This window comes from Nuphar pumila, chromosome 17, assembly GCF_984573655.1.
Source record: "Nuphar pumila chromosome 17, dmNupPumi1.hap1.1, whole genome shotgun sequence".
NCBI lineage: Eukaryota > Viridiplantae > Streptophyta > Magnoliopsida > Nymphaeales > Nymphaeaceae > Nuphar > Nuphar pumila.
The window spans coordinates 80,925,538-80,952,364 of NC_143265.1; the positions used below are offsets into that span (position 1 = coordinate 80,925,538).

Sequence of the window (26,827 nt, forward strand, 5' to 3'; positions counted from 1 at the left end):
TTATCAAGTTTCCTGCCGGATGAGGTCAGTAGGGATGGCAGTCGACCAGGAGAAATGGGTCTTGCCCCCACTTTGCCCCGTTTAGACCGGGATGGAGGACATGAAACGGAGATTAAGGTTAAAAATCAAAACCCGCGTAGGGACGAGGGGGGGATGGAATTACGTGATGAGGCTTCATGATCAAAATAATAAAATATATAATATTAATAAAATAATGAAATATTTCTTCTATTCCCTGATAGATGAACCAAAACTGACAAAAAAAAAAGTTTAGGTTAAAGTTTTCCCATGTTTGCTTGAAACATGGAGAAATGCGTGAGTGTCACCATTTTGGAATAGGTTTTTCCTTCTTCCAAAACTTTTTCCTACAAACAGGACTTTAGCGACAGCCCTAACAATCGGGTGCCATGTATGCATATGATTTGGATTCTGATAGAACCATGCTATGCAATTCAACATGATGTTAGATTTCAGTCTCAGGTGGAACACCATGTATTTCTTCCTTTGTTTTAATCACGTTCTTTTTTTATGGTTTTCTGTACGGAAGGAGTTCCCCCTAACAGCCATCTTATGCATAGTAAAAGTGAATGCCTGAAGCAGTTTGAGAAATGAAAGTGGGTAAGCACCAATTCTCAAGAGTATGTAGAAAACACAAAACATCAAGGAAGCCCTTGATGGGAACGAGAACAAGAAGGATACGACAAGCATCATGTTATCAACGGGGGGCTCCGCTTATTTGGTGAGAGCAGTTAATTAGTGCATGTGTCCTTGTGTTGGGACGTTGCAAGTTCGATACCCAACGGTATGAGTTGTATAAGTAGTAGGGGTTTGTCTGTTCCGGACTGCCATGTTTTTCACCTTTTTGCTCTGATGTATATACCTCTTTGGCACTCTAAAGTGTTCCACAAGGCCTTACGGCTTAAGCACCTCGTATATTTGGACCCTCTTTCCCTCTCTTGATGTACTTTGCTTTCAAGTATTTATAAAGAAGCTTTTTGCATTTTTGTCTCTTTGCTCTTTTTGTGTCTGGGCATACACGTACTCTTGCTTCCGCTCATGCGCGTGTGTTGTGTGTTCTTGTGCGCTCAAAAGGCTTGCCTTCGGTGTTTGTGATTGCCCGAAGCTGCGTCACGGGAGACTTCGCTTCTTAGCCCGTGACAAGTTGGTACCAGAGCCTTGTCGACATTGGGAGTGACAATGGCGCCGAAGAAGAGTGCCATGACTCCTTCAAGCAATATGGTTCCTGCTGAAGAGGACTTCATGGCCGATGATCAGGTGCCAGCCATCTCGCGCGATGTGGCGGAGTTGACTGAGTCAGTGACCAACATGGAGAAGTTGGTTAATGGAACTTGTGTTGCTTTTAGAGATCTCAATGCAGAGATCAAGACAACAGTAGAGGGAGTGGAAGACTCGGTGGAAAGTCTTGCCACTAAACTTAACTACTCGGTGGAGGACTTTTCCAGCAGATTTGATGATTTGTTGGGTCGGTTCAACATCATGGCTACTGAATTGGATGTTGTTCGCCGAAAGAATGAACAGTTAGAGCGGCAGTTGAGAACTGTCATAGTTGACGGTGTTGCGACATATGTGGATAGACCACGTTACAGGCTACCTGAGCCCGCAAAGTATAAAAGCACGCGGGACTCAAAGGATCTCGAGAATTTTATCTACGAGATTGACCAATTTTTAGAAGCTGCGAGGATAGAGGAGGACGCAGATAGGTTGTGCACCGCAACAATGTACTTTGCGGATGAAGCGACCCTTTGGTGGAGACGTCGCTTAGGTAATGTTCGACGGGGATTGGTTGCTATAGTCTCATGGGAAGACCTCCAGAAGAAAATGTGAGACTACTTTCTACCTAAAAATCAAGAGAAAATGGCCCGCAAAAGGTTATTGGCATTGAAACAGCTAGGGTCAGTGCATGACTATGTCAAGGCATTCTCTTCGATAATGTTGGAAGTGGAGAGAATGAATGACGTGGATCGGTTGTTTTACTTTGGCAACGGGTTGCAAGAATAGGCGAACCAAGAACTCATTCTGCATGACCCCGCAACACTAGCTGAGGCGCTTGCGGTTGCAGAGAAACTTGTCGAGCTGGATAGGAATGACCCTGCATTTCAAGGCAGACAACAGGGAAATGATCACAACAATCGAAGGGACAATCAAAGGAATGACCAAGGACAAAATGTTGGTTGGGGAAACCAGCAGAATCATGGTCGGCAAGATGGCCAAAATAATAATCAGAATTGGAATAACTTCCAAGATGGTAATTATCGTCATCGTGACTGTCGCATCTGCCATGGGGATCATTGGCAGGATACTTGTCCCAATAGAAACCGCGGTAAAGGGAATGAAGATAACCGCGCACCCCGAGTTGCGAATGTTGTTCAGGGTGAAGAAGAGGATCAACTTGCAGAGACACCAACAGTTGGCACAATGCAGATGATGAGTGCAGTAAAGGTCACAACCAATGTGGAACCGACAGTATGCAAAGAATTGATGTATTTGAAACTTTTGCTCAACGGAAGACTTACCAAGGCATTGGTAGACACGGATGCCATGCATAATTTCATCTCGCGAGAAGAAGCAGAACGGTTGGGATTACAGTGGGAACAAAAAGAGAGCCGCATGAAAGCAGTTAATTAAGAGGCTAAAGTCATCTACGGCGTCGCTCGGGATGTACCAGTGCGGATCCACAACTGGTCAGGAAGGATCGCGTTATCAGTCGCACCCATGGATGATTTTAAAGTCATCATCGAGATGGAATTCTTGAGAAGTAACAAGGCAGTGTCGATGCCCTACCTCAACGTTGTCAGCTTTGAGAGTGAGAGTCAGCCCTGCATGGTTACTGCGATGACAGAGAAGCCTTGTGAGCGCTTGGTGTCTACGCTCCAGTTGAAGAGAGGCATGAAAAGTGGTGACGAGACTTTTCTTTTCACAATCCATGCTACAGATGAGGCAGAAAAAGTCACTGATGTCCCAGAGGCCTTAGCGCCAATATTGAAGGAATTTGGCAATGTTATGCCCGCCGAGATGCCGAATAAGCTACCTCCGAGGCGTGAGGTAGATCATCAGATTGAATTAATACCGGGTGCACGGCCACCCGCAATGACTCCTTATCGCATGGCAATTCCTGAGTTGCAGGAATTACACAGACAATTGGATGATATGCTCGAAGCAGGAATCATTCAACCATCCAAAGCTCCCTTTGGAGCGCCCGTGCTCTTTCAAGTAAAGCACGATGGGTAGAAACGGTTGTGCGTCGACTATAGGGCATTGAACAAAATGACGGTGAAGAACAAGTACCTGCTTCCTTTGATCGCAGACTTGTTTGATTAACTTGGAAAGACAAAGGTCTTCTCTAAGTTGGATTTGAGATCTGGCTACTAGCAAGATCGGATAGAGTTGGCGAAGGCATATCTAAACAAGGCAACCAAGCGCATGAAGAAATGGGCAGATGAGAAGCGTCGCCCAGCAGAATTTCAAGTTGGAGACAAAGTGTTGGCCAAGCTCTTTCCTGACCGCACAACTATCTTTCGGGGCCACCACTGAGGCCTTACTCGCAAGTATGATGGCCCTTTTACCATTATCAAACGTGTGGGAAACTTGGCATACCGGCTGGACTTGCCAGCAAACTTTCAAGTGCACCCGGTATTCTATATATGCAACCTGAAGCCATTCCACGAAGATGAAGGAGATCATCAACGGAGCATGCCTCAACGTGCCCCGATTCCGCAGCGAGCTCCTTCAACAGTTAGTGTACCAGGCAGAGATCCAGATATCATCCTCAACCATTCTAACAACTATCTAAGGGAAGTCAACAAGTACTTAGTGCAATGGAAGGGATTGCCAGAATGTGAAGCCACCTGGGAGAAATCCAACAACATGTTTCAGCATCGTCAGCTTGTAGAAGGCTACCATGAACAATTGGCGTCGAGGACGGCGCCAACTTAGGCGGGAAAGCGTGTTCCGGACTGTCATGTTTTTCACCTTTTTGCTCTGATGTATATACCTCTTTGGCACTCTAGAGTGCCCCACAAGGCCTTACGGCCTAAGCACCCCGTGTATTCGGACCCTCTTTCCTCCTCTTGATGTACTTTGCTTTCAAGTATCTATAAAGAAGCTTTTTGCATCCTTGTCTCTTTGCTCTCTTTGTGTTTGGGCATACGCGTACTCTTGCTTCCGCTCGTGCGCGTGTGCTGTGTGTTCTTGTCTGCTTAAAAGGCCTGCCTTCGATGTTTGTGATCGCCCGAAGCTGCGTCACGGGGGCCTTCGCTTCTTAGCCCGTGACACTGCCTAACCCTAGCTTAAAACATAGAAACCAGGTGAGGCGGGAGGGAGAGGGATGCTTGTCTCAATTTTCTGCTCGTCTGAGGTGGTGCTTGATTTTCTGCTCATCTTCAGTGGTGCTGGTCATTGTTGTGGAGAGTAAAGGGAAAAAGTATATATATATATATATATATATATATATATATATATATATATATATATATATATATATATATATATATATATATATATATATATATATAGAGAGAGAGAGAGAGAGAGAGAGAGAGAGAGAGGCTGAAAGTTGCCTTTTAAGGTTAATGCTGGCCAGCATCTGCGACTTCTATTTGAGTAGGTAACGAGTGCCCACTACCAATTTCATGCTCTCTCTCTCTCTGTATATACACGTCATCCATGCTGGTCCTGTACCAGATGGGTTTTTTCCAAAATTTGTTTTTTTTTTTTAAATTCTAATCTTACAATTGTGTTTTAAGTGCTTGTTTTCACAGGAATCAGGATAGTTTTTTATAAGGTTTCAAATCAAAGGTTGGCAATTTTTAAAACTTTTGAGGTTTCAAAAACCATTTTTTCATTCAAAATGCATTGTCCAAGAGTCGATTTCTAACGAATCAATCATGTTGAATACATATGTAAGGTCAGATTTTTGAAAAAAAAAAACTCATCAAACATGGATGGAGTCTGGTATATTATCATTATACTCTCTCGCTCTCCATATGTATATATATGTGAGACTATAATATGATGATTGAAATATGAGAATTAGAAATATGGCCATTTCCATTTTTTTTTTTTTTGTGAATCCAACTATGTGATTGTGCTTGGCATGGTGAATTTGCTAGGAATCAACTATTGAATATGTGTTTTTAATGAAAATGTGATTGCTGAATGCTTGAATATTTATGAAGATTATGGGCCATTGATTTTAATGCATTAAAAAAATATAGTTTATGAATCAAAATCAGACAATTCAAGAGTGAGTTCTTATAAATTCATGCATGTAAATCGCATATGTATGGTTAGTTACAAGAGGAACAAAAAATTCATGAAAATCATGGTTCACACGTTAGTTCTCATATTTTTTGTACTTATATTTTATTTACCCATTAGTTCTCATATTTTAGTGATTCATATATATATATATATATATATATATATATATATATATATATATATATATATATATATCCCTTGACCAATTTATGAGTTCATTTTCATTTTCCTTTTTTCCCATCCCATCCAACCAGAGGTGCACAACCAGCCCAACTAACCCGAGCTCGGTTTGAGCGATAAATGAGCCGAGTTTGAACATCAGATCAATCTCAGGCTAGATTAATGAGCGGAAATTGATCAAGGCACTAATCTCAAAAAAACTAGATTAGGCTCGATCGGTCTGGTACTGTGTGCCATGTGATACAGAAGACCATTTTTGCCTTAACGGGCAGAGTTATTTCTTTTTATCAAAAAACTAAATTTAACTTTGCACTTAATATTCCTACCTTTTTTCTGTCCTTTGTCAGAAAGAAGGCCTTTTTATACTTTTTCTCTGTTTTTTGCGGTAAAAAAGGATAAACTACCTAGTGGGAAGGCTTTGTAGCAGCCTCATGAAATACGGTCAAGCTAGATTCGAGCTTGGACGGTGTTGTTCAAGCACTGTCCAAGACTCCAAGCTCGACTCTGAGCTCGAGCCGAGTTCGAGCATAGGTATTCCTGGCTCGAGCGGAGTTCCATCTCGGCTCGTGTGTACCCCTACATCCAACCCAACGGACCCTGTTTCCCAAATTTTTCACGAGAGCCCTCTAACCCTGCTCTCCGCACCATCACCATTAAAAGCTCTCGTGGGCTATCCTTCCCCAATCCCCACCACCATCTGTACTGACTTCCAGGATGCCCGCAAAGGTGACGACGTATTCCTTCTCGAAGCTTCTAGAACGCCACCGCCCCTCCCCCTGCGCTTGCCTCCCTCGTTGCGGCTCCGAGCTCGAACGGGCGACGGAATTCTTCAGTTGAAGAATGTAGAGCCGTTCTTGTCGCTCTCTTAGACGACTATCTCTCTCTCTGTGATGCGTTTTCTCTTCTCGTCGCAATGGATTCGGTGTGGGTGGATTTCAGATTTGCGATCTACTTCGCCTTCGCCTTCATCGTGGCGAGGTTCGTTCTTCACGTCTTCGTCTTCCAGGTGAAGTTTCGGATCTTTAGGTTCTCGTTCGGTCTTTTGGTTGTGGCTGTATTGTTTGTTATCTTTGTTGTGGTGGTGTTATTGGGTTGTGAAGAGATCTGGGGTGCGAAAACATTTGGTTTCCGGCGCGGGATTTTGCTCGTCGGGATAGGAATCATTTTTTTTTTCGTGTTTTTTTTCCGGGTTTGTTTTTTATCTTTTGGGGAAGGGATCGAATTCTCGGTTTTTTAATTGAAACGGGAATGCTTGGGGAAGTGGAGAGTTTCTTGTTTGCGGAGAGCGATCGAATGTGGATCTTGGTATTGTTGATTTTTGTTTAGTCATTTCCACAAAGAAGGCCTATCGTGTTCAGATTAAAATACTTGGGTTTTTTTGAAGGGATTGGTGACGGGAACCTGTGTCGTTAAAATCCCGCCTAGGCTCCCCGCCCAGGCCACCTCTTGCTTGGGAGCGCCTAGGTGCCTATGCGAGTGACTAGGTCGGGGCAGGGGCACCAAGTTGGTATTTTACATTTGTTTTTATACTATTAAAACGTTATAATTATGTTTTGTTTGAGTATTTTGAAATATTTAAGCTTTTCAATATTTTTTCTTGTTTTTATGTTTTTTACATGTGTATTTTGAATCATTTTATTCTTTTGTGGATAGTTGCATTTGTTAGAGTATCCACGTCAGGTCCATGTTCTGGATCAGATCCAAAATCTCGACCCACTTCCGAATCTGTTCCAGCTGCGTTATTAATCAAGGAAGAATCCTCTCAGGATAATCCCTCCAGAGTTTCACTCAGTTATGCCTCTGAGAAGAATCCTAGTCCTGACCTGCTGTTCAAGATTCTGGTTAATGGAGTACAATTGTCAACTAATGAAGCTCACTCTAGAAGGTTCCACGCTCAGGAGATCTTTCCTGAAGGGACATCCCATAGAAGATCAGTCTAATCTCCTTGATTACAAAATGAATTGTAATAGGACTCTTTAACAATCCTTATCTGTTAGAGAGAGGGGGACGTCCCCCACTGATGTAATTCTTGTTATAAATTGTGGAACATCCCACACAGGTGATTGATTATTGTGTGTGAGAGAGTTTTCGTGGACGCAGGTGCTTTCACCGAAGCACGTTAAAATTGTTCCTCCTTTCCTTCTAGTCTGTGTGCTACCCTGCTCTTTTATGGTATCGGAGCTTGCATCGTCCAAGTGATCCTCTTCCTTTCCTGCTTCAATAGCAGGTTCTTTATCAGCTCCTTCAGTTCAGATAAGTTCTTCCCCTTTTCTTGTGTTGCCTGATCCAGCAAGTTTACAACACTTTTTAAGCACGAAGCTTGCAACAGATGGGAGTCTCGATTTACTCCATTACTGTTGTCCTATGATCTTTATGGATTTATAGATGGGTCGAAGTCATGCCCATATAAACATGTTTTTACCTCTAATGGGAAAACTCTGGTAGTTAATCCAGATTATCATGTTTGGCTTAGACATGACCAACTTCTGTTAAGTTGGATTATATCAAGTCTTTCAGAGATTGTTCATACACAAGTCATGGGTCTTAAGTCCTCTTATGAGGTGTGGAATGCCCTTAAAAATTCATATGTTGCCCATACTCGTTCCAAAATACTACAGTTAAAAGAACAATTGCACAATTTGAAGAAAGGCTCTAAAAGCATTGATGAGTATTTTCAAAGAGCAAAATTTCCCTCTTATCAACTGGAGTTAGCTTGTCGGCCTATAGGAGAAGAAGATTTAGTTCTATAGGAATATGCTGCCTTCAAAACTTCTATCTCAACAAGGAAAGAGTCGGTCACTATTGATGAGCTTCACAGTCTTCTTCTTGTTGAAGTAATCTGTGGATCCAGACTCTGATAATTTTGTCTCCAGCTCCTTTGCTAATGTTTCTCAATTTCAGCCATCTGGTAATCAGTTTAGGCAATCTCAATCCAATAACAGAGGCTCTGGATATCAAAGAGGCAGAGGAAGAAACCAAGGATAGATGGACAACCATAACCGTGACACTATTGTGTGCCAGTTTTGTGACAAGTCCGACCACACAATAAAAAGATGCTTTAAGATTACCAGGAACGGATCTTGGAACTCAATCAATCCCAGGGATTTTCAAGCACAAGTTTATCAAGCCACTACTCACAGTATTTACGAAGAGAATTGGTATCCTGATTCCGGTGCATCACACCATGTCACACATGATCTGAACTCTCTATCTTTGCATTCTCTTTATAGAGGAAGAGATACAGTGAAAATAGGTGATGGATCAGGTTTAAAAATTCATTATATTGACTCCTTAAATTTAATTGTTGATCATTCTAAATTTCAGCTTAAAGATGTTTTACATGTTCCTGACATGACTAGAAATTTGCTTTTAGTTAACAAGTTTGCCCATGATAATAATATCATATTTGAATTTCACCCTGAATATTGTTGTGTAAATGATCCAGCATCAGGGAATGAGATCATTCGAGGGAAGAGCAGTGAGGGACTTTATCAAATAAAGTTTTCTCGAAATAAAGTAGTGAATAAAGTGCATGTGACTGTGTTGATAGGTGAAAACACTTCCTTGGATCAGTGGCACCAGAGATTGGGTCATCTAGCAGTATGGGTTGTACAGAATGTCTGTGCATCGGTTTGATCTTCCATGTTACCAAGAGAACATGCATCTTGTGTGCAATGCTTGTCAGCAAGGGAAAATCCATGCACTTCCCTTTACTACATCATTACATAAAATTTCTGAACTCCTTGAATTTATTTATTCAGATGTGTGAAATATGTGGGGCCCTGCTCCTGTTATTAGTTTATATCGTTATTAGTATTATGTTTATTTTGTTAATGCCTTCTCTAAATTTACATGGATATATATGATTGCTCGTAAATCTGATGTTGTAAATGTTTTTCAGGTTTGTAAAGCAAAAGTTGAAAACCTCTTTGAGAAGAAAATAAAGTCTTTAGAAACAGATGGTGGAGGAGAGTATAAAGTTTTGGAACCATTTCTTCTTGACTGTGGGATTTCACATAGAGTTTCATGTCCGCACACACAAAATGGTGTAGCTGAAAGAAACCACCGTCACATAGTCGACACTGGACTCAGTCTCATAAGTCAAGCTGGTGTTCCTACAAAATATTGGACATATACTTTTATCACTGTTGTGTACTTGGTTAATCATCTTGCATCTCTTGTTATTCAGAACAAGTCTCAATATGAAGTTTTACTTAAAAGGCATCCTAATTATAAATTTCTCAAAGTGTTTGGTTGAGCTTCCTATCCATACTTAAGACCATATCGTTCACATAAATTGGAACACAAGTATGAGAAACATGTTTTTTTTTTACAACAATAGTTTTCAAGGATACCTGTGTCTAAATATTTCCATAGGAAAAATTATTATTCTAGGGAATATTGTTTTTTATGAAACTCAATTTCCTTTTCGTAGTCCTAAGAAAGCAAATCCATCACAGACATCCCAACCTAGTTTTTCTCTTATTCCAATTTTTTTACCTGCCTTAGAGGACTGGCTAATGCTAGGTGTCGTACCCTCTCCATCACAGACGTCCCCTAACCATACACCTATTGAGTCTCCTCGTCCTACTCAAACGGTTGAGATGGATTCAGATCAGTCTTTCTCCTCACCTGAGCCACCTATTCCTACCGCTCTTTTAAAAACACACACCATGGTCACATGGTCCCAAGATGGGACACGTGTTCCTAAAGTTTAACTATCCATAACTTATTCACTACCTATTGCTTTGTTAACCCAATATTTTCAGGATGATGAGCCTAGAACCTTTCAGCAATCCAGTCAACAACTACATTGGAGAGATGCTATGTCAAAAGAATATGATGCCTTGATGCAAAATGCAACCTGGACTCTTATTCCACCCCATTCTTCTCAGAATATTATAGGATGTAAGTGGGGGTACAAGGTAAAACGAAAGATAGATGCTTCCTTGGAACGATATAAAGCACGTCTTGTTGCTAAAGGTTATGATCAGGAAGTACTGATTACTTTGAGACTTTTAGTCTTGTGGTAAAACCTACCACTATCTGTATTATTCTCAATGTTGCTATTAGTCACAAATGGCCAATCAAACAATTGGACGTTCAAAATGCCTTTTTACATAAGGATCTTTATGAAACTGTGTTCATGGAACAACCTCCTGAAAGAGGCGCCCAGAGCTTGGTACCAACTACCAATGACTAAGTAATGCTCTTTTAGCCATGGGATTTGTTAAAAACTCCCATATTGACACGTCTTGTTTACTCTACATAAAGGGAAAGGTCTTTAACTGCTTATCTTTTAGTCTATGTAGATGATATTTTGGTGATTGATAATTCAGAATCTTTTATTCACTCCCTGATGTTCAAATTGGGTCAATCGTTTGCTATCAAAGATTTAGGTGACTTGCATTTCTTTTTGGGAATTGAAGCTATCCCTACTCTTCAAGGACTGTTACTATCTCAACATAAATACATTGTGGATCTACTAAGTCATGCGGAAATGAGTGGTGTAAAGCCTATTCAGACTCCTTTATCACCTGCCATTACTTTATCAAACAATTATGGAATAGCTTTTCATGATCCCACATTATATCAAATTATTATTGGTGCTCTTCAATACTTGACTCTTTTCAGGCTAAATATATCCTATGTTGTTAACAAGGTCTGTCAATTTATGGCTAGGCCACCATAGATCACTAGTCAGCCGTGAAACGTATCCTCGAGTACATCAAGCATGCTATTGAGTTTGGTCTTCTTATTTAGTCAGAATATGTCTCTCTATGACTTTTTTGATGCAGATTGGCCTGGTTGTCCAGATCAGAGTTACCAGTCGAGGAAGCGGGAGCGGGAGCGGGAAGTGAGGCACTTTCAAAAATTTAGGAAGCGGGGAAGCGTGGGACCACTTAGAAGAAAATTCCGAACTGGAAGTGACTTAGGAAGCGAACCGGAAGCGAAAAAAATGAAAAAAAAATGGGGGAAGCGCGCTTTTCATAAATTGGAAGCGTGCTTCCCAAAAAAGGGGGACGCTTTCCCTCACGCTTTGGAAGCGCAACGTTTTGCGCTTCCGAAGCGTGCTTCGGGGAAGCGCGCTTCCCCTTTTACCTAGGCGCTTTCGGTAACTCTGGTTCAGATGACAAAAATCCACAAGTGGTTATTCAATATATCTTGGATCAAATTTATTGTCCTAGAGTTCCAAGAAGCAGCCCACAGTTGCCAGGTCTAGCACAGAAGCTGAGTAACATGCAGTTTCTAATGCTGCAGTTGAGCTCATCTGGATTAAGAACTCAAAGTTCCTATATCTTCTACACTGATTTTGTGGTGTGATAATGTGAGTGCAACTTATATGGCCGCACATCTAGTGTTTCATCAACGTAGCAAACATGTTGAAATTGATGTTTACTTTGTTAAAGATCGCATCCACAAAGGGCAGCTTTACATTTAAAGTATTCCCTCTCAAGATTAGGTTGTCGACAACTTGACCAAACCTCTTCCTTTAGATTGTTTTGTGAGTTGCGTTTCAAACTCAATGTTTGTCCCAGCCCTTTGGGTTTCAGGGGGCATGTTAAAGTATCCACGTCAGGTCAATGTTCTGGATCAAATCTAAAATCTTGAACCACTTTAGAATATGTTCGATGTGCCTTATTAATTAAGGAAGAATCCTCTCAAGATAATGCCTCCAGAGTTTCACTCAGTTATGCCTCTGGTAATGAGAAGAGTCAGTCCTGACTTGTTCAAGACTCTGGTTAATGGAGGACACATGTCAACTAATCAAGCTCACTCCAGAAGGTTCCACACTCAGGAGATCTTTCCTGAAGGGACATCCCATAAAGATCAGTCTAATCTCCTTGATTACAAAATGAATTGTAATAGGACTCTTAATAGTGCTTATCTGTTAGGGAGAAGGGGACGGCCCCCACTGATGTAATTCTTGTTATAAATTGTGCAACATCCCACACACAGGTGATTGATTATTGTGTGTGAGAGAGTTTTCATGGACGTAGGTGCTTTCACTGAACCACATTAAAATTGTGCCTCCTTTCCTTCTAGTTTGTGTGCTATTGTGATTGTGTGGAACAGATCCCTGCTCTTTTAGCATTGGTACTCGATACACCCTAGTGTATCGCATATCAGGCGTACCAGTACCAAATACTGTTATGAAACTCGTTTCTGAAACCATAAGCAAAAGTATCAAATATTTAAGAAACTCATCACAATTACTTGAGAACATGTACCATCACGCACAGAAACACATTTTTATTACATTATAAATGAATATCAAGTTTGTTTCTATTAGCAATTCTATATACAAACATCAATTTTATTTTATAAAAACATTTTTTTGTTAAGAGTTGTAAATTTTATAATTTGTGAAAAAAATATTATACAATAATGATTGATTTACATATTATTTTTTACTATTTTAATTTATAGGAATCTTTATAAAAATATATACTTCGTATTAACTTTTTAGAAACTTGTACCAATTGTTTTAGAAATCGTATCAATATATATTAGAAACTCGAATCAATATTTTCGGAATTGTATCAATATGCGTTTTGAATAAAAACATATCCAAAACTTTTTAAGCCTTCATGTACCAGTACCACGTACACGTCCTAGTGCCGGTACCTGTTTCTAGCAACTATGTTTTGTGCATCTTGAAATTGAATGTTAAAAATGTAATTCTGTTTTAATTGTTTAGATTCATTCATTGTCTTTTTTAGGTTTTAGTTGTTGAGTTTCATAAACTATGTATATCGTATTTAAGAATTTATTGTAATTGTTTAATTTTTTGACTTCTTTTGTGGTCCCGACTAGTCCTGCCTAGGCACCGACTAGGCCTTTTAAGGAGCTGGTGCCTAGGTGCCAACTAGTGTTTTTTACTACTTAAACAAGAACACATGGTAGATGGTACTGAAGCATCAAGTCGGTGTTTTCATTGGTGTAGAATTGTTTTGGAACTGAAGGTTGATTGGTCATCTTGATTCCTCTTTGTTATAGAGAATGTGGCTGATATTATAGCAAGGAGGACCCACACATTGACACATCACTAATTTGCAGAGGAATGCATTCTTCTTCATTCATGTGCTCGGGAATTCCTCTTTGCAACATTTTGCAGTTTTGGTGTTTGTGAAATCATGCCTCTTCTTATTATTAGCTTGAGTTTTGGAAATTTTGCCCCATTTTTTTTGGTTATCTGTGCCCACCGCATCTAGGGACTCTCATCTTTGTTGGTGGGTTGCTGTTATTATGGTGAATTTTGTAGTAGCTACTTGGGCTTTATCGATGCAAAAGAAAATTTTGGTCAGGAAGAAGGCAATACTTGCAAAGCATTTGAAAAAACCAACTACATGTATATTTTGATTTACGCACTCGTCAACTGTACTTTTATATGGTTGTATAATTTTGTCATCATTCATGTGGGTGTGCCATGTCATCTTGTGATTATATTTTATGTGTATGATGTGATCTGTGTTTTTGTTTTGTTAGCCATGTAAACTTTATGAGTAAACAAGTGATTACCTGCATATGGCCTTAGAGTTGTGCTTTGTATATGTGTCATGAAGCGAAAATTTTGGACTGATTCCCCTTTACACAATGATCATTTTGATGAGGTTAATGAGTATCTGGGGACTTGTTTCAAAATGAAAATCTTTGTGACTGTGCTGGGTTTTTGTAATTCAAGTATTTCATGGTCAGTGAAATATTCTTGCTTTTACATCAGCTTCATAATCCAACCCACATATATGCCTTACAGATAGACAAAATGCACTATTCAGAATGGCCATACAACTAATAATTGTTGAAAATTGATTTGTTTGTAGATTTTTTCTCAAAACACATAAGGCTGATTGCTTTTTAAGTATTTTGTTCAAGAAGCACATTGTGGTACTAGGCATGTACATAGATCTATGAGTATTCAACCTTTTCCTTTTTCTTATTTATTAATCTAACTAGCTAACCGATTTTACATTTGATTTTATCATTTTCTCCCCTTTTTGGCAATGGAATTTTGGAAATAAAGGTTAATTATGCTTGTTAGACGTTATAGAGTTGGTATATCTGTTCCTTTGGGTAATAGTTTTTTTTCCTTAGTGGTAGCATCATTAGGCCAATGAAACAAATGGCGCAGAACTGTATAAATTCAATCAGAGTATTGCTTTTTGCAAATTCTTTTATTTAATCCATGCAGGATAAATTAGATACTGGGCAATTGAAAACTCTAACTGATTGTTGATTATTTCTATTATCCCTGAAATTTCCTTTTATGATTGGAAGTGCTATGTTTTTTTGTTCAGAAGCTTGCAATTTGGTTATTGGATGGTGGAACTGCTTTATCATTAAAGCTAAATGAAGCTAAACAGGCCAAGATAGCAAAATTCTGTGAGTCTATGTGGAAACTTACATACTATACCACTGTTCAAGCTTGTGTTCTTTCTATAACCTATCAGGAACCCTGGTTTTGGGACAAGAAAGAATTTTTTAGAGGATGGCCAAATCATGACCTCAAGTAAGTTTTGTCTTTCTTTGGCACCTTGAGATGTGATTTAGATGGCATGCATATATGGATAACATTTTTTTAAAGTTTTGACTGTTTTGCCATTGCTAATTTTAAGTTTGTTGTTATTGCATGAAGATTTATTTCATGCTGAGCATGATTGGTTTGGATCAATGGATGATGCAACTTAACTACTTGAAAATAATCACATTATAATGTAAATGCCTATGCATGACCCAACAGCTAAAGCAAAATTTTGGTTTATTGCTCAAGCTGCTTAGATGTTTTGTCACTAGGCATGATAGCTGTTGTCCAAATTGCGCAAGGTACAAAGTGGGACATGGTGTCCATGTTTCCCTTTCCACACTTCATACATGAGATTCCATGCTTGTATTTTTAAAATATTCCATAGTAATGTTTATTTTGAACACTTTCCCAAAGTAGGCACTTTTCTTCTAGAGCATTTCCATAGCGATGCTTATTTTTAAAAGCTTCCCTAAAATGGGCACTTCTCTTCTAGAGCATAACTTTTTGGATATTATAGATCTAGAATACAAGTTTCTTCCAATTGGACTGAAAAAGGTGCAGGATCCGACCCGATCCATGTCACCGCCCATGTATGTAAAGGTCATGTATTTAGTTATCGGGTCTGGATATACCAGACCCGACCCATAGTGTAATATAAACTTAAATACATGTTTAGGTCACGATTTCTTTTTACAGAAATCGTGACAGCCGCAGTCGATCTCTCCCTTTCTCTCCCTCTCTCTCTTTCTCTTCTCTTTCTCAATACAATACAGGAACAAAAGGAAAATTAACATGGTATCAGAGCCAAGATCCAGCTGAGGGCTGAAGTGGATTCCGAAGGTGTAGCAAATCAAGCTTCTGGTCGTCGATCTTTGAGTCACTCAGTGCAAAAAAAAAAAAAAAAGGACCATCAGCAAACCTCTCTGACTGCAGACTGAGCACTCTGTGAATACTCAAAAAAAAAAAAGGGGTTCCCTTTCTTGTTAAAACTTCTTTTCATGGATCTTCATTCCTCTTCATCCAACCTTTCCTCAAGTTTTCTCACTCAACTCGTTTCTGAAAAGTTAAATACCTCAAACTTCTTGATTTGGAAGAGACAAATCATTCCTTTTATAAGGAGTCAAGGTCTCTTAGGTCACCTTGATGGAACCACTCCCGTCCCACTCGAATTTGTTACGAGAGAAGAAAAAGACGACAGAGGAGTAAGTTCAATTGTGTATGTCAAGAATGTTGAGTACCTCAACTGGGAAAGGAAAGATCAATCAGTGGTTGCATACATCACTTCCACCTTGTCCCAAGAGGTCCTTGTTGCCATTCCCGACAATTGTACTGCTCTGCAACTTTGGGAAAAATTGGTTCAAACATATTCACAAGTTTCGCAGGCGAGAATGGTTTTTCTCAAGAGGGAATTCCAGATGTTGAGAAAAGATTCCATGACCATCATGGAATATCTGAACAAGATGAAGACTATCACAGACCAACTTGCAGTTATCGGATGCGCGGTGAGTGACAACGATATGGTACAACAGACTCTGAGTAGATTGGGATCCGACTACAACATGATCGTCACTTCCCTATTATGTCTCCCTGCCCTTCCTACCTTTGATGAGTTGAGAGCAAAATTAATTCAGTATGAGATGACTCTGAAAGGGTTCTCTGAGGAATCTCACGTTCACACAAATTCTCAGGAAGTTTTTGCCACAGGGGTGTCTTATGGTAGAGGACGCGGACGAGGAGGACAAGGGCGAAGTGGACACGGAGGACGTGGTTTGCTTCCCACTCCAAATATGTTAGCTCATGCGCAGGGGTCAAGATCCATTCCTACCTGCTTCCTTTGTAACAAAAATGGGCATATCAAGGCGAATTATTGGCATAATCCAGAGAATAAAGGAAAGGGTCCACAAACAGAAAACAAAAGGAAGTTCTCAAGCAGTGGAGAGATTAAAGATCTGCTGATATCTGCCTTGTCAGAGTTGAAATTGAAGCAGAGCGATGAAGGCACCTGGTTTGTCGACTCAGGGGCAGCGACTCATGTAACGGGTGATGCAGGTAAGATTTCTAATCCCATTCCTTATTTTGGAAAAAGTAAGATTGTCATTGGAGATGGATCCCACCATCTTGTTTCTCATGTTGGAAAAACTGTCATTCCCATGTCACATTCCACTCTTACTCTTTCTGACGTTTTTCATGCTCCTGACATTAAGAAAAATATTGTCTCTGTTTCCAAACTTATTGATGATAATAATGCTTCAGTTGAATTCACTCCCTTCTCTGTGCAGGTCAAGGACCTTCGCACGAGGGAAACATTCACTGAAGGAAAGAGACGAGGCAATATGTATGTCTTTGAAGAAGCTCCTTGTCATGCTGTCCACCTGAATTCAGAGCCTTCATTAGAGTCGTGTTCATCCTCTTCTGCTAATGTTTTTAGTATTTCTGAATGTAATAAGCCATTCTTATGGCATAGTCGATTAGGACATTGTGGGGGTCATTTCATTGAGAAACTTGTATCCAATAATCTCATTCCAAAAGAAAGTCTAAATATGGATGAGAACAATCACAAATGTTCCAGTTGTCTTTCCTGCAAGAGTCATGTATTGCCTTTTCATTTCATTAATAAGAGAGCTTCAAAACCTTTTGAGATAATCTGTTCTGATGTATGGGGACCCGCCCCAGTTGCCTCTGGATCTGGGAGCAAATACTATCTAATCTTTGTTGATAGCTATACTCGGTACACTTGGATATATTTCATAAAAAATAAGTCGGAAGTCTTCTCTTTGTTTCAAAACTTTCTTTCCCTTGTCAAAAATCAAATTTCTGAGTCCATTCAATTTTTCCAATGTGATGGAGGTGGGGAATTCTCGTCCCGTGATTTTATCTCTTTTCTTCAAAGTAACGGAATAGGAAGAAGGGTGTTCTGTCCTCATACCCCTCAACAAAATGGAATTGCTGAACGAAAACACAGGCATATCGTTGAAAGTGCCATGAGTATGCTTCATGACAGCAATCTTCCCATTAACTTATGGACAAAAGCCTTCCATTCTGCCGATAAAGAGACTGCCTATGGTTATTCTGGAAAATAAGTCTCCTTATCATTGTCTTTTTGGAACTTATCCTAGTTATTATGATCTGCGTGTTTTTGGATGTGTTTGCTATGTGCATATCGATCAGTCCCTGAGAAACAAGTTTCAAGACAAAGCCCAAAGGTGCAGATTCGTGGGATATGCAGATGACTACAAAGGATATAGGTGTTATGATCCCACCAACAAACGTATCAGAACCTCAAGAAATATTGTCTTTGATGAACAAAATTTTGATCACGGAGCTGACACAACGAATATGTCAACTGAAATTTACTATCCTTGGCTAAGCTCAAAACTTTTTTGCTGGCTCAAATGAAACATGTTCCTCAAATTGCGTGCAACAAGAAGAAGAGGTATTTGAGAACACTGGGACGTCGGGGTCACAGAATGCAGAGGAAGTACCGGGCAGATACAAAGGCATTGTCTATTCCAGACAGAGACCGACAACATCAAGCCATTTAGATGATGTCTCAGTCGCCAATCCTACTCCTTCTCATACCCTCGCAGTCAGAAAATCAAACCGCATACGGCATCCTATTGACAGGTAGGTTAGTTATAACAACTTCTCCTTGGATTTTCAATTGTTTTTAACTGCCATCAATAAGGATGAAGAGCCCATCATGTATTATCAGGCAGCAGCTTCTATGAAATGGGTAGAAGCCATGAATGATGAAATGCAAGCCTTGCATGAATGTGGAACATGGGAAGTTGTTCCCAGACCACCTGACAAAAATGTTGTCGGATGCAAATGGGTCTACAAAATCAAGTACAAGCCAGATGGAACCATTGAACGATATAAAGCAAGGCTTGTAGCTAAAGGATTCACTCAAGAAGCAGGGCAAGACTATGATGAGACTTTTAGTCCGGTTGTAAGAATGGGAACAATTCGAATTATCATTTCCCTGGCTGTTGAACATGGATGGAAGTTGAGTCAGCTTGATGTAAAAAATGCATTCTTACATGGGGATTTGAAGGAGGAGGTATACATGGAACAACCCCCCTGGATATCAAGAACAAAATTGTAAAACCCATGTATGCAGATTAAAAAGAGCCATCTATGGCCTGAAGCAAGCATCTCGCTCTTGGTTTGATAGCTTCTCATCTGAGATTCAGAAACATGGATTTTCACGTTCCATGCTGGACCACTCATTATTTATCTTTAAAAGCCAGTCTGCGACCACTCTATTATTAATTTATGTCGATGATATTATCATCACAGGAAACTCTGCGGACCACATCCAAGAAATAAAAGACTTATTAGGTCAAAGGTTCAAAATGAAAGATCTTGGAGTTCTACGCTATTTTCTTGGTGTAGAAGTTGACAACCAGGCTCATGGATTGACACTCACTCAACACAAGTACACCGTAGATGTTCTCAGCAAGGCAGGCATGAAAGACTGCAAACCTCTAGGAACTCCGAGTGTACTTCATCAAAAACTTAGCGCTCATGATGGAGATCTGTGTGATGACCCCACCAGGTATCGCAGCATAATAGGAATGTTACAATACCTCACATTCACTAGACCTGATATTGTTTATTCAGTCAATCAAGTGTCTCAATTTATGCACGCGCCACGTACTGGACATATGGAAGCGGTCAAGAGGATCCTTAGATATCTGAAAGGGACTATTGGGGATGGATTGATATATTTACCACAGTCCCATGGCCAAAACGAGCATGAAATTACTGTATATTGTGATGCAGACTGGGCAGGAGATCCCGACGAAAGAAGATCTACATCAGGATATTGTGCCTTCATTGGAAGAAATTTAGTCTCTTGGAGCAGTAGAAAACAAAAAGCTATCGCTAGATCAAGCACTGAGACTGAATATAGATCCATGGCGGCTGCCACCGCCGAAGTCACATGGATCAGGCATCTTCTAACTGAAGTAGGAGAAAAGATCTCCCACACTACCTTGCTCTGTGACAATCAAAGTGCTATCAATATGTCATTCAATCCAGTACATCACAGTTGTGCCAAACACATTGAGATCGACCAACACTTTGTGAGGCAGAAGGTTGAAGAAAAAGAGATTGAACCTGAGTTTGTCAGTACTGAAAGACAGGTTGCAGACATATTTACCAAAGGGTTAACCAAGGATCGCTTTTGGATGCTTAAAAACAAGTTGTTCATGGTCCAAAACCATGATCAACTTGAGGGGGGGTGAAAAAGGTGCAGGATCCGACCCGATCCATGTCACCGCCCATGTATGTAAAGGTCATGTATTTAGTTATCGGGTCTGGATATACCAGACCCGACCCATAGTGTAATATAAACTTAAATACATGTTTAGGTCACGATTTCTTTTTACAGAAATCGTGACAGCCGCAGTCGATCTCTCCCTTTCTCTCCCTCTCTCTCTTTCTCTTCTCTTTCTCAATACAATAAAGGAACAAAAGGAAAATTAACATGGACCAGTTTCACATATAGTTGATGTTCGTAGCTTTTTGTGGATGTTAACAATTTCACCATCTCCTTTGCTTCCAAGAATTATGACAATACTGTGGTGATCACTTATACTACTTAGCAATACTATGCGAAGGGTATTGCACTAAAATTACAATAAACGCTGGCTACCTTTTACTTTTATAATGAATCTTTTCTAGAAAGTGATTTATGTTTTTCTGAAATTTAGTAACCCTTCCTTTTTATACTAAAAAATGCAAAGCAACATAGTAGGCAAAAGGAGCTGGTTAACTTGTTGATGCCCACTAAAATCATTAGTACATCCCTTTATTTTGATTGTCATATTAATAATCCAGGTTGCTTGATTTCAGTGAAGTGAAGAAGAGGAATCATCCTAAATATTAAACTGCCTTGTTTTGACTTTTGATTAAAAATGTGTGAAACAATTTCCGGTACATTCTTGGTTTGTTGTCCCAATTGAACCCCTTTAGCTGTATGAAACTATATTGTGTTTACCAGTATTTCCAGTCTTGCTCAACATAGAGGCTGAAGTTTTTATTGTTGAATTGAAGACATTGTGACATGCTTCCTTCTGCCTTCTCCCAATCTGATCTTTCAGTTGCTATTTCTCAATTCTCAATTTGTATATTCATTTAACGCATTATGCTGATTTATCTAAACATTCTTTTCTTGACCATTAATCTTTTCTATTGCTAGGGTTTCTTTGAGTCTTCTTTACATGTGCCAATGTGGATTCTACATCTACAGCATTGCTGCTCTCCTCACATGGGAAACTCGAAGAAAAGATTTTAATATAATGATGTCGCATCATGTAGTCACTGTTGTATTAATTGGGTACTCTTACATTGCAAGGTATGATATACTTGAGCAATTTTCTTATTAGATGATTTTAGCAATGCCAAATCCATTAGCACACATTGCACCCTTGTTTTCCAGCGAATGTGGGGTATGATGTCCTGATATGCATATATGTTGCAATTTTAGGGCCTCCCATTGGTCATACATTGTCTTACCAAGCTACATAATGAACAGTCAACATTCTGTGTTTGTCCCTAAAAATCAGCTAGGATAAAAAGATTATTGGAGTTGATGTTGCAATGCCAGTTGGTACATGGCACTGTTATTCATTATTTTAAATTGTTCATGAAGATGCACTAATTTTCCATGCTGATAGGACTTCTAGCAAATGTAAGAAGTTTGAAGGTCATTCTCTATGCACATGGACATGTCTGTCTGTGTATGAAGCCATGTGACCCTCTGATGCATTTAGTTTCGTATGTTTTTTCTTGTTTTCTTGTGTACTGTTTATCTTAAATGTTCTTCTCTAGGTGGGTCCTGTTTGATATGTCATTCTTTCTAGTCCACAGCTTTATCTTATTAAGTGGGTCAAATGTTTGCCTTTCTGTGGGTTCTTGATAATATTTATGTCATGAAAATTCCTGTTCTTGCCATAGCTAAATACTGCTACATCCACTGCTTTGTCATGACAATTTCTGTCCTTGCTGTAATGCTGCATCTACACAGGATTATATTAAGTAAACACTGCAAAACTAATATAGAAATTTATGAGTTAAACAAATAGAGCTTAGGAAGGATCTAGTCAATTGAGACTAAAAATGGTAACTGGGAAAACAATGTGACCCTCTAAAAGGCAAATAGAAAAATTATTGCTTCTTGATAATCCATTTCATTGCTCCTGTCACTGGTGTAATGCGCATAAGGATCCTAGTAACCCAGTGAAGGATTCTTTGCATGCAAGGTCATGCACATGTAGTCATGTACACTTGACTAACCAACCCATCCTTACATTCAATAGCGCATCTATACAAACATTTACCAAAAGAAAGAGAAATATGTGCACCCAAAAGAAAGTGGTTTATGTGCAGCTGCAGACTTATGTGTTTTCTTCTGTTTGTGTGTGTGGATATCTAGTTCACGCATGACCAACATCTCATGGTGCCAGATCATGTGCTTAGGCATATTTATTTGAGAGCTCTGCATCTTAGATGGGGAACTTTGGAAGCACATATAACACTATTACAGAATCCACATTCACTGCTGTTAGATGAATTATCTTGTCTTTGCCCTGAAGCCACAGAAGTTTTCGAAGCTCTTTGCCTGGCTTTCTGATTTTGTGTCTCTTTCCTTTATAAATTTCATACTGCTATATACTCTATTCTCTAGGTTCCTTTTTTTGTCAAAGCCATAGGACTGATGGTTCAGCTTCTCCTGTTACCCACAAACCACACAAACTCAAAATTTTGGCTACTGCTTACAATGACTCCTTATGATGTCAGAATGTTTTGCAGATAGGTACCATCAAAGCATGATTTGCATTCACTCTTTATGATGTCAGGAATGGTACGCAGATAAGTACCATCATATCATGATCCCTGATTTGTGCAAAGAAGGACCTGATCTGCATGATTAACAAAATTTGCATTCTTGGCAGCTCTACATGAATTCAGCAATTGGAAGGTGTGAGGAAATCAATGTCTATTACCATAAAAAATCTATTTCCACTTGGAATATGTGGCCTATGAGTCTGAGCCTTACCTATTTTCATTAGCGACTAGCGAGATTCATCGAAGCAAGCTTTGTGACCATTTTGTGGTCCCTACTTGTAATACCCAGTAGGCCCATAAAACAAAATCTAATGGATATGTGGATTTGCATCTGTTTGTACTGCTTGACAGTTGCATGAAAAATAGTGGTTATGTAGTGACACGTATAGGTTTACTAACCATGCCTGACACCTCAGTTAGGAATATCATTGTGCTATATAACAAAATTTTTTTTTGAGAGGAAATGAAATGGTGCTATATAATAATATATGAGACAAGCTAAATGACAATTAGTCTCCTTGATCCCTGGCATATGACTCTAGCCACTCACAGTCTTCCATACTCAAACTAGATAAGCAACATTGATTAATTGAAGAAGACAGATTGTTAGAATCGTGCCAAAACACTTGGTTTCTTGTGTTCAACTTCAATCCCATGACATGAAAAATAATGAGATTTGACATGTGTATATATCGGTAGTTATCTTAAAAAGTGTGACATTTCCAAAGTTGTGTAAGTGATGTGGTAACTGTTACTTGAAATCATACCTACTGACATAAAGAGTAGTTAGTTGCCTAAAGCAGTAATTTGTATGCTATCACGTTACTAAGATACATCATCTCTTCGCCACAAAAATTCCAATATTGTTATTGAGATTTTGTAGAATGATCCAACAATATTCACATGTAGATGATTGTATAACACTAATATTATGAATTTATCCTAATATTGTTGTGAAGCTTAAAAGAATATGCTTTTTTTCTTCTTTCTCTATATGTCTGCTGAGATTTTCACAAGATCCTTTGGAGAAGAACAAACTTCCGAAAGCCTCCTGAGATATTCCTTGCTGCATTTTCACGAGCAACAGTTGTTTGTGACACACACACACATACATATACATACATGCATAGTTACATACACATACATAGATTCATATTTATATACATGATATGCATGTGTCTGTGTTGAGGGCGGGGGAGGCCGGATATTCCCAACCTTTATTGATGTTGACACATTATTAAAATCAGTCTACTCCTAACAAATTTTGAAATGCCACGGTGATCAAACTATATTGATTGTCCCCACCAAGGGTATTTTAAGACAACGAAAATTTGCCTTGCATTTCTAAAATAGTAATAGTTGTCTGTGTGTATGTTTCTTTAACTTTCAATAGAGTTTATTATTCTTGGAGACAGCATTAGTGTATGGAACTACCATTTGTATGTGTGCATGTGTTTGTATGCATGCATGCACAACATGCTTTTATATTATTATCCATGGATTTCAGAGATTGTTATTGTAATCATTGGTGATGGTATTCTGGTTATTCACTTCCCTTGGTTTATGTAATCTTCCATTCTGGAATTATACGTATTGGAATGCTGAATAATATAATCTTTCTATTGCAGATTTTTCCGTATTGGATCAATTATACTAGCTTTGCATGACGCCAGTGATATCTTTATGGAAACTGCTAAACTCTTCAAGTACTGTGAAAAGGAGCTTGCAGCTAGTGTGTTCTTTGGTTTTTTTGCTATTTCATGGCTCATCTTACGATTGATGATTTTTCCTTTTTGGGTAATCTGGAGCTCTAGGTAAGTATACCATGTCCATTTTGTTTTTCAAGATTATCAACATAGTTGCTGTTATTGTACCTGCTAATGCTGTTGTTACTATTTTTGTTTGGTCGGTTTCTGCAGCTATGACTACATGGAATTCCTGCTGCTTTCTGATGGTTACAACTGTATGCTCTACTACGTATTCAATACAATGCTTTTAACACTGCTTGTGTTCCATATATATTGGTGGATTCTCATATGCTCCATGGTCATGAGGCAACTAAAAAACAGAGGAAAGGTTGGAGAGGATATAAGATCAGGTAATGATTCTTTTTATTTCATAAAAAAAACAGAAACTTGCAAACACCTTAGAACATAGAATGTATCCCAAAATTTTGAAACCAACTGATCACTTGCAATGCAATTTCATGCATGTTATTCTTCTCTTTGGCCCTGATATAATTGAAAAACTATCTTGACCTATAACATGCCTTCTTAAAATTGAGTCATCTAAGACCTACATGTTGAAGAAGGGCTGGTTTGGTATAAATTTGCTTTGCTTTGTGAAGAACTCAAAACTGACATTAAAAACCTTTTCTAAAAAACTTTTTTAAAGGAAACCCCAAAAACTTAAGTTGACAGATTAAGCTTGATTTTAGATATCACTAGGCAAGTAACCAATTTTAGTTTTTGTCCTCAATTTTGATAATCATCTTCCTCTGTTTTGGACCACTCTATTGGGAGTGCTGGTTTTACCGAGTGCCATGTAATTAATTCTTTCAACTTGTTTACTTCTGGGTTGTTTTACTTAGTACCATTTAACTATTCTTTCAACTAGTTGGTTACGTGTGGGTTTTATGTGAATAGAAGGATAGATTATTTTCTTAACTAAACTATATAAGTGAATACCACAGTAGGAATCTGCTTGTCATGAACATGAATTAGCATTTGATTTATTCTAAATTCAGATTCAGAAGATGGAGACTAGGTGTAAATTGGTATCCGGTGGGTCATAAGCTACCCAAGTGACAGGCATTCCAGATGCTCTGATGTGCACATCATCTCCGTATTCTAATTATTGTCCAATTAATCTGTCAGGGTGATGTAAGGAATTTTGAGTTCTCATTCATTTTTTATCTGTTCCTCACAGCAGCGGATTTTTGTGTCTCCTTTGTAACAGTTTTGGTTGATGTATATTAGTTACCATTCTGTATATCTTTCTTCTGCATAATGGTCATTTGGAAATTAGTTTGTCTAAATAATGTGAGCTTTGCATATGGCAGATATAGTTTGATTTAATGTGCAATCATTTTAATGTGCCATGTAATTTCTACTATGTTGGAAGTCTTCTAATAATTTTGTACTTTTGTTAATTCGTCTAATTTAATAGAGGTATTTATTCTCTGAAAATGTGTAAATTATTTGGACATTTAACTTTTTCTAGAATAGTAAGCCTTGATTTGTTGGAATGCTTTTGTGTTTGGTTGGTGAAACTTAGGCTTCGTTTATTTCATCTTACACATGAAAATGGGGGTTTATAGATGAAACCTCCCACTGTTATATGCAGGTGAAACAAACATGCCAACTCCATTTTCTTGTGGGACCCACAGTCAACAAGGGTTTCTTTTCACGTTGGCCATTCATTTAATACATAAATCCATACTCACCACCCCCCATGAATGGATTTGGGTATGATTTTTTTTTCACACGTGGGATGGCTTTCCCATCATGGGATGCCTTTTTCCATGGGGATCTTTTTTTAGTGGTAGGAATAAAACAAACTAAGCTTTAGGGTGTGCTTGGATTCATGGGAATTGTGTTGGATTGGAATCCGACTCCATCAATCGGGACGTAATGATTGGCCACTGAAAGATTGGGCTTTTTTTTTGCCCTGATAAGCAACAAGCTCGATTACCGAGTTATAGCTTTTATGATATTGGGAGGGGAGATGATATTTACCTAGGGTGGAATTAATACCACGTACCCCTGTACCCCCCAATGGTATTTGGCCTTGCTTTGGGAGATGAGAATGGTGTTGAGAGTGAAGATTGGCGGTGGAGATGGGTCATTTTTCAACTGCATCCTTAAGATGATGTTGGCAACTCCAGCCTCGTCTCCCATTTTCATCTTCACTCTCATCACCCCTCCAACACAAGCTCCCGAACAGAGCCTAAGATGCAAGAATGTTTGCTTTAGTGACAGGTGGGAT

At 39.1% G+C, this 26,827-nt stretch overlaps 1 protein-coding gene across 1 annotated transcript; it reads left to right on the plus strand.

Annotated features, from left to right (window-relative positions):
* Positions 1-6,170: 6,170 nt before the first annotated feature.
* On the plus strand, positions 6,171-25,871 carry LOC149812449 (ceramide synthase LOH2-like). Its single transcript, XM_089993088.1, has 6 exons — positions 6,171-6,466; positions 14,760-14,971; positions 21,192-21,347; positions 24,469-24,654; positions 24,760-24,938; positions 25,587-25,871. Exons 1-6 carry the CDS (start codon positions 6,374-6,376, stop codon positions 25,604-25,606), a joined length of 846 nt encoding a protein of 281 aa, XP_089849214.1. The 5' UTR covers positions 6,171-6,373; the 3' UTR covers positions 25,607-25,871.
* The last annotated feature ends 956 nt before the right edge of the window (positions 25,872-26,827 follow it).

Bases quoted from the DNA above. Each gene is read 5' to 3' on its own strand.
- LOC149812449 (XM_089993088.1), top strand. From the start codon at position 6,374: ATGGATTCGGTGTGGGTGGATTTCAGATTTGCGATCTACTTCGCCTTC. The intron at 21,348-24,468 runs GTATGATATACT...TTTCTATTGCAG, and splicing joins GGGTACTCTTACATTGCAAG to ATTTTTCCGTATTGGATCAA. The intron at 24,939-25,586 runs GTAATGATTCTT...TTCTAAATTCAG, and splicing joins TGGAGAGGATATAAGATCAG to ATTCAGAAGATGGAGACTAG.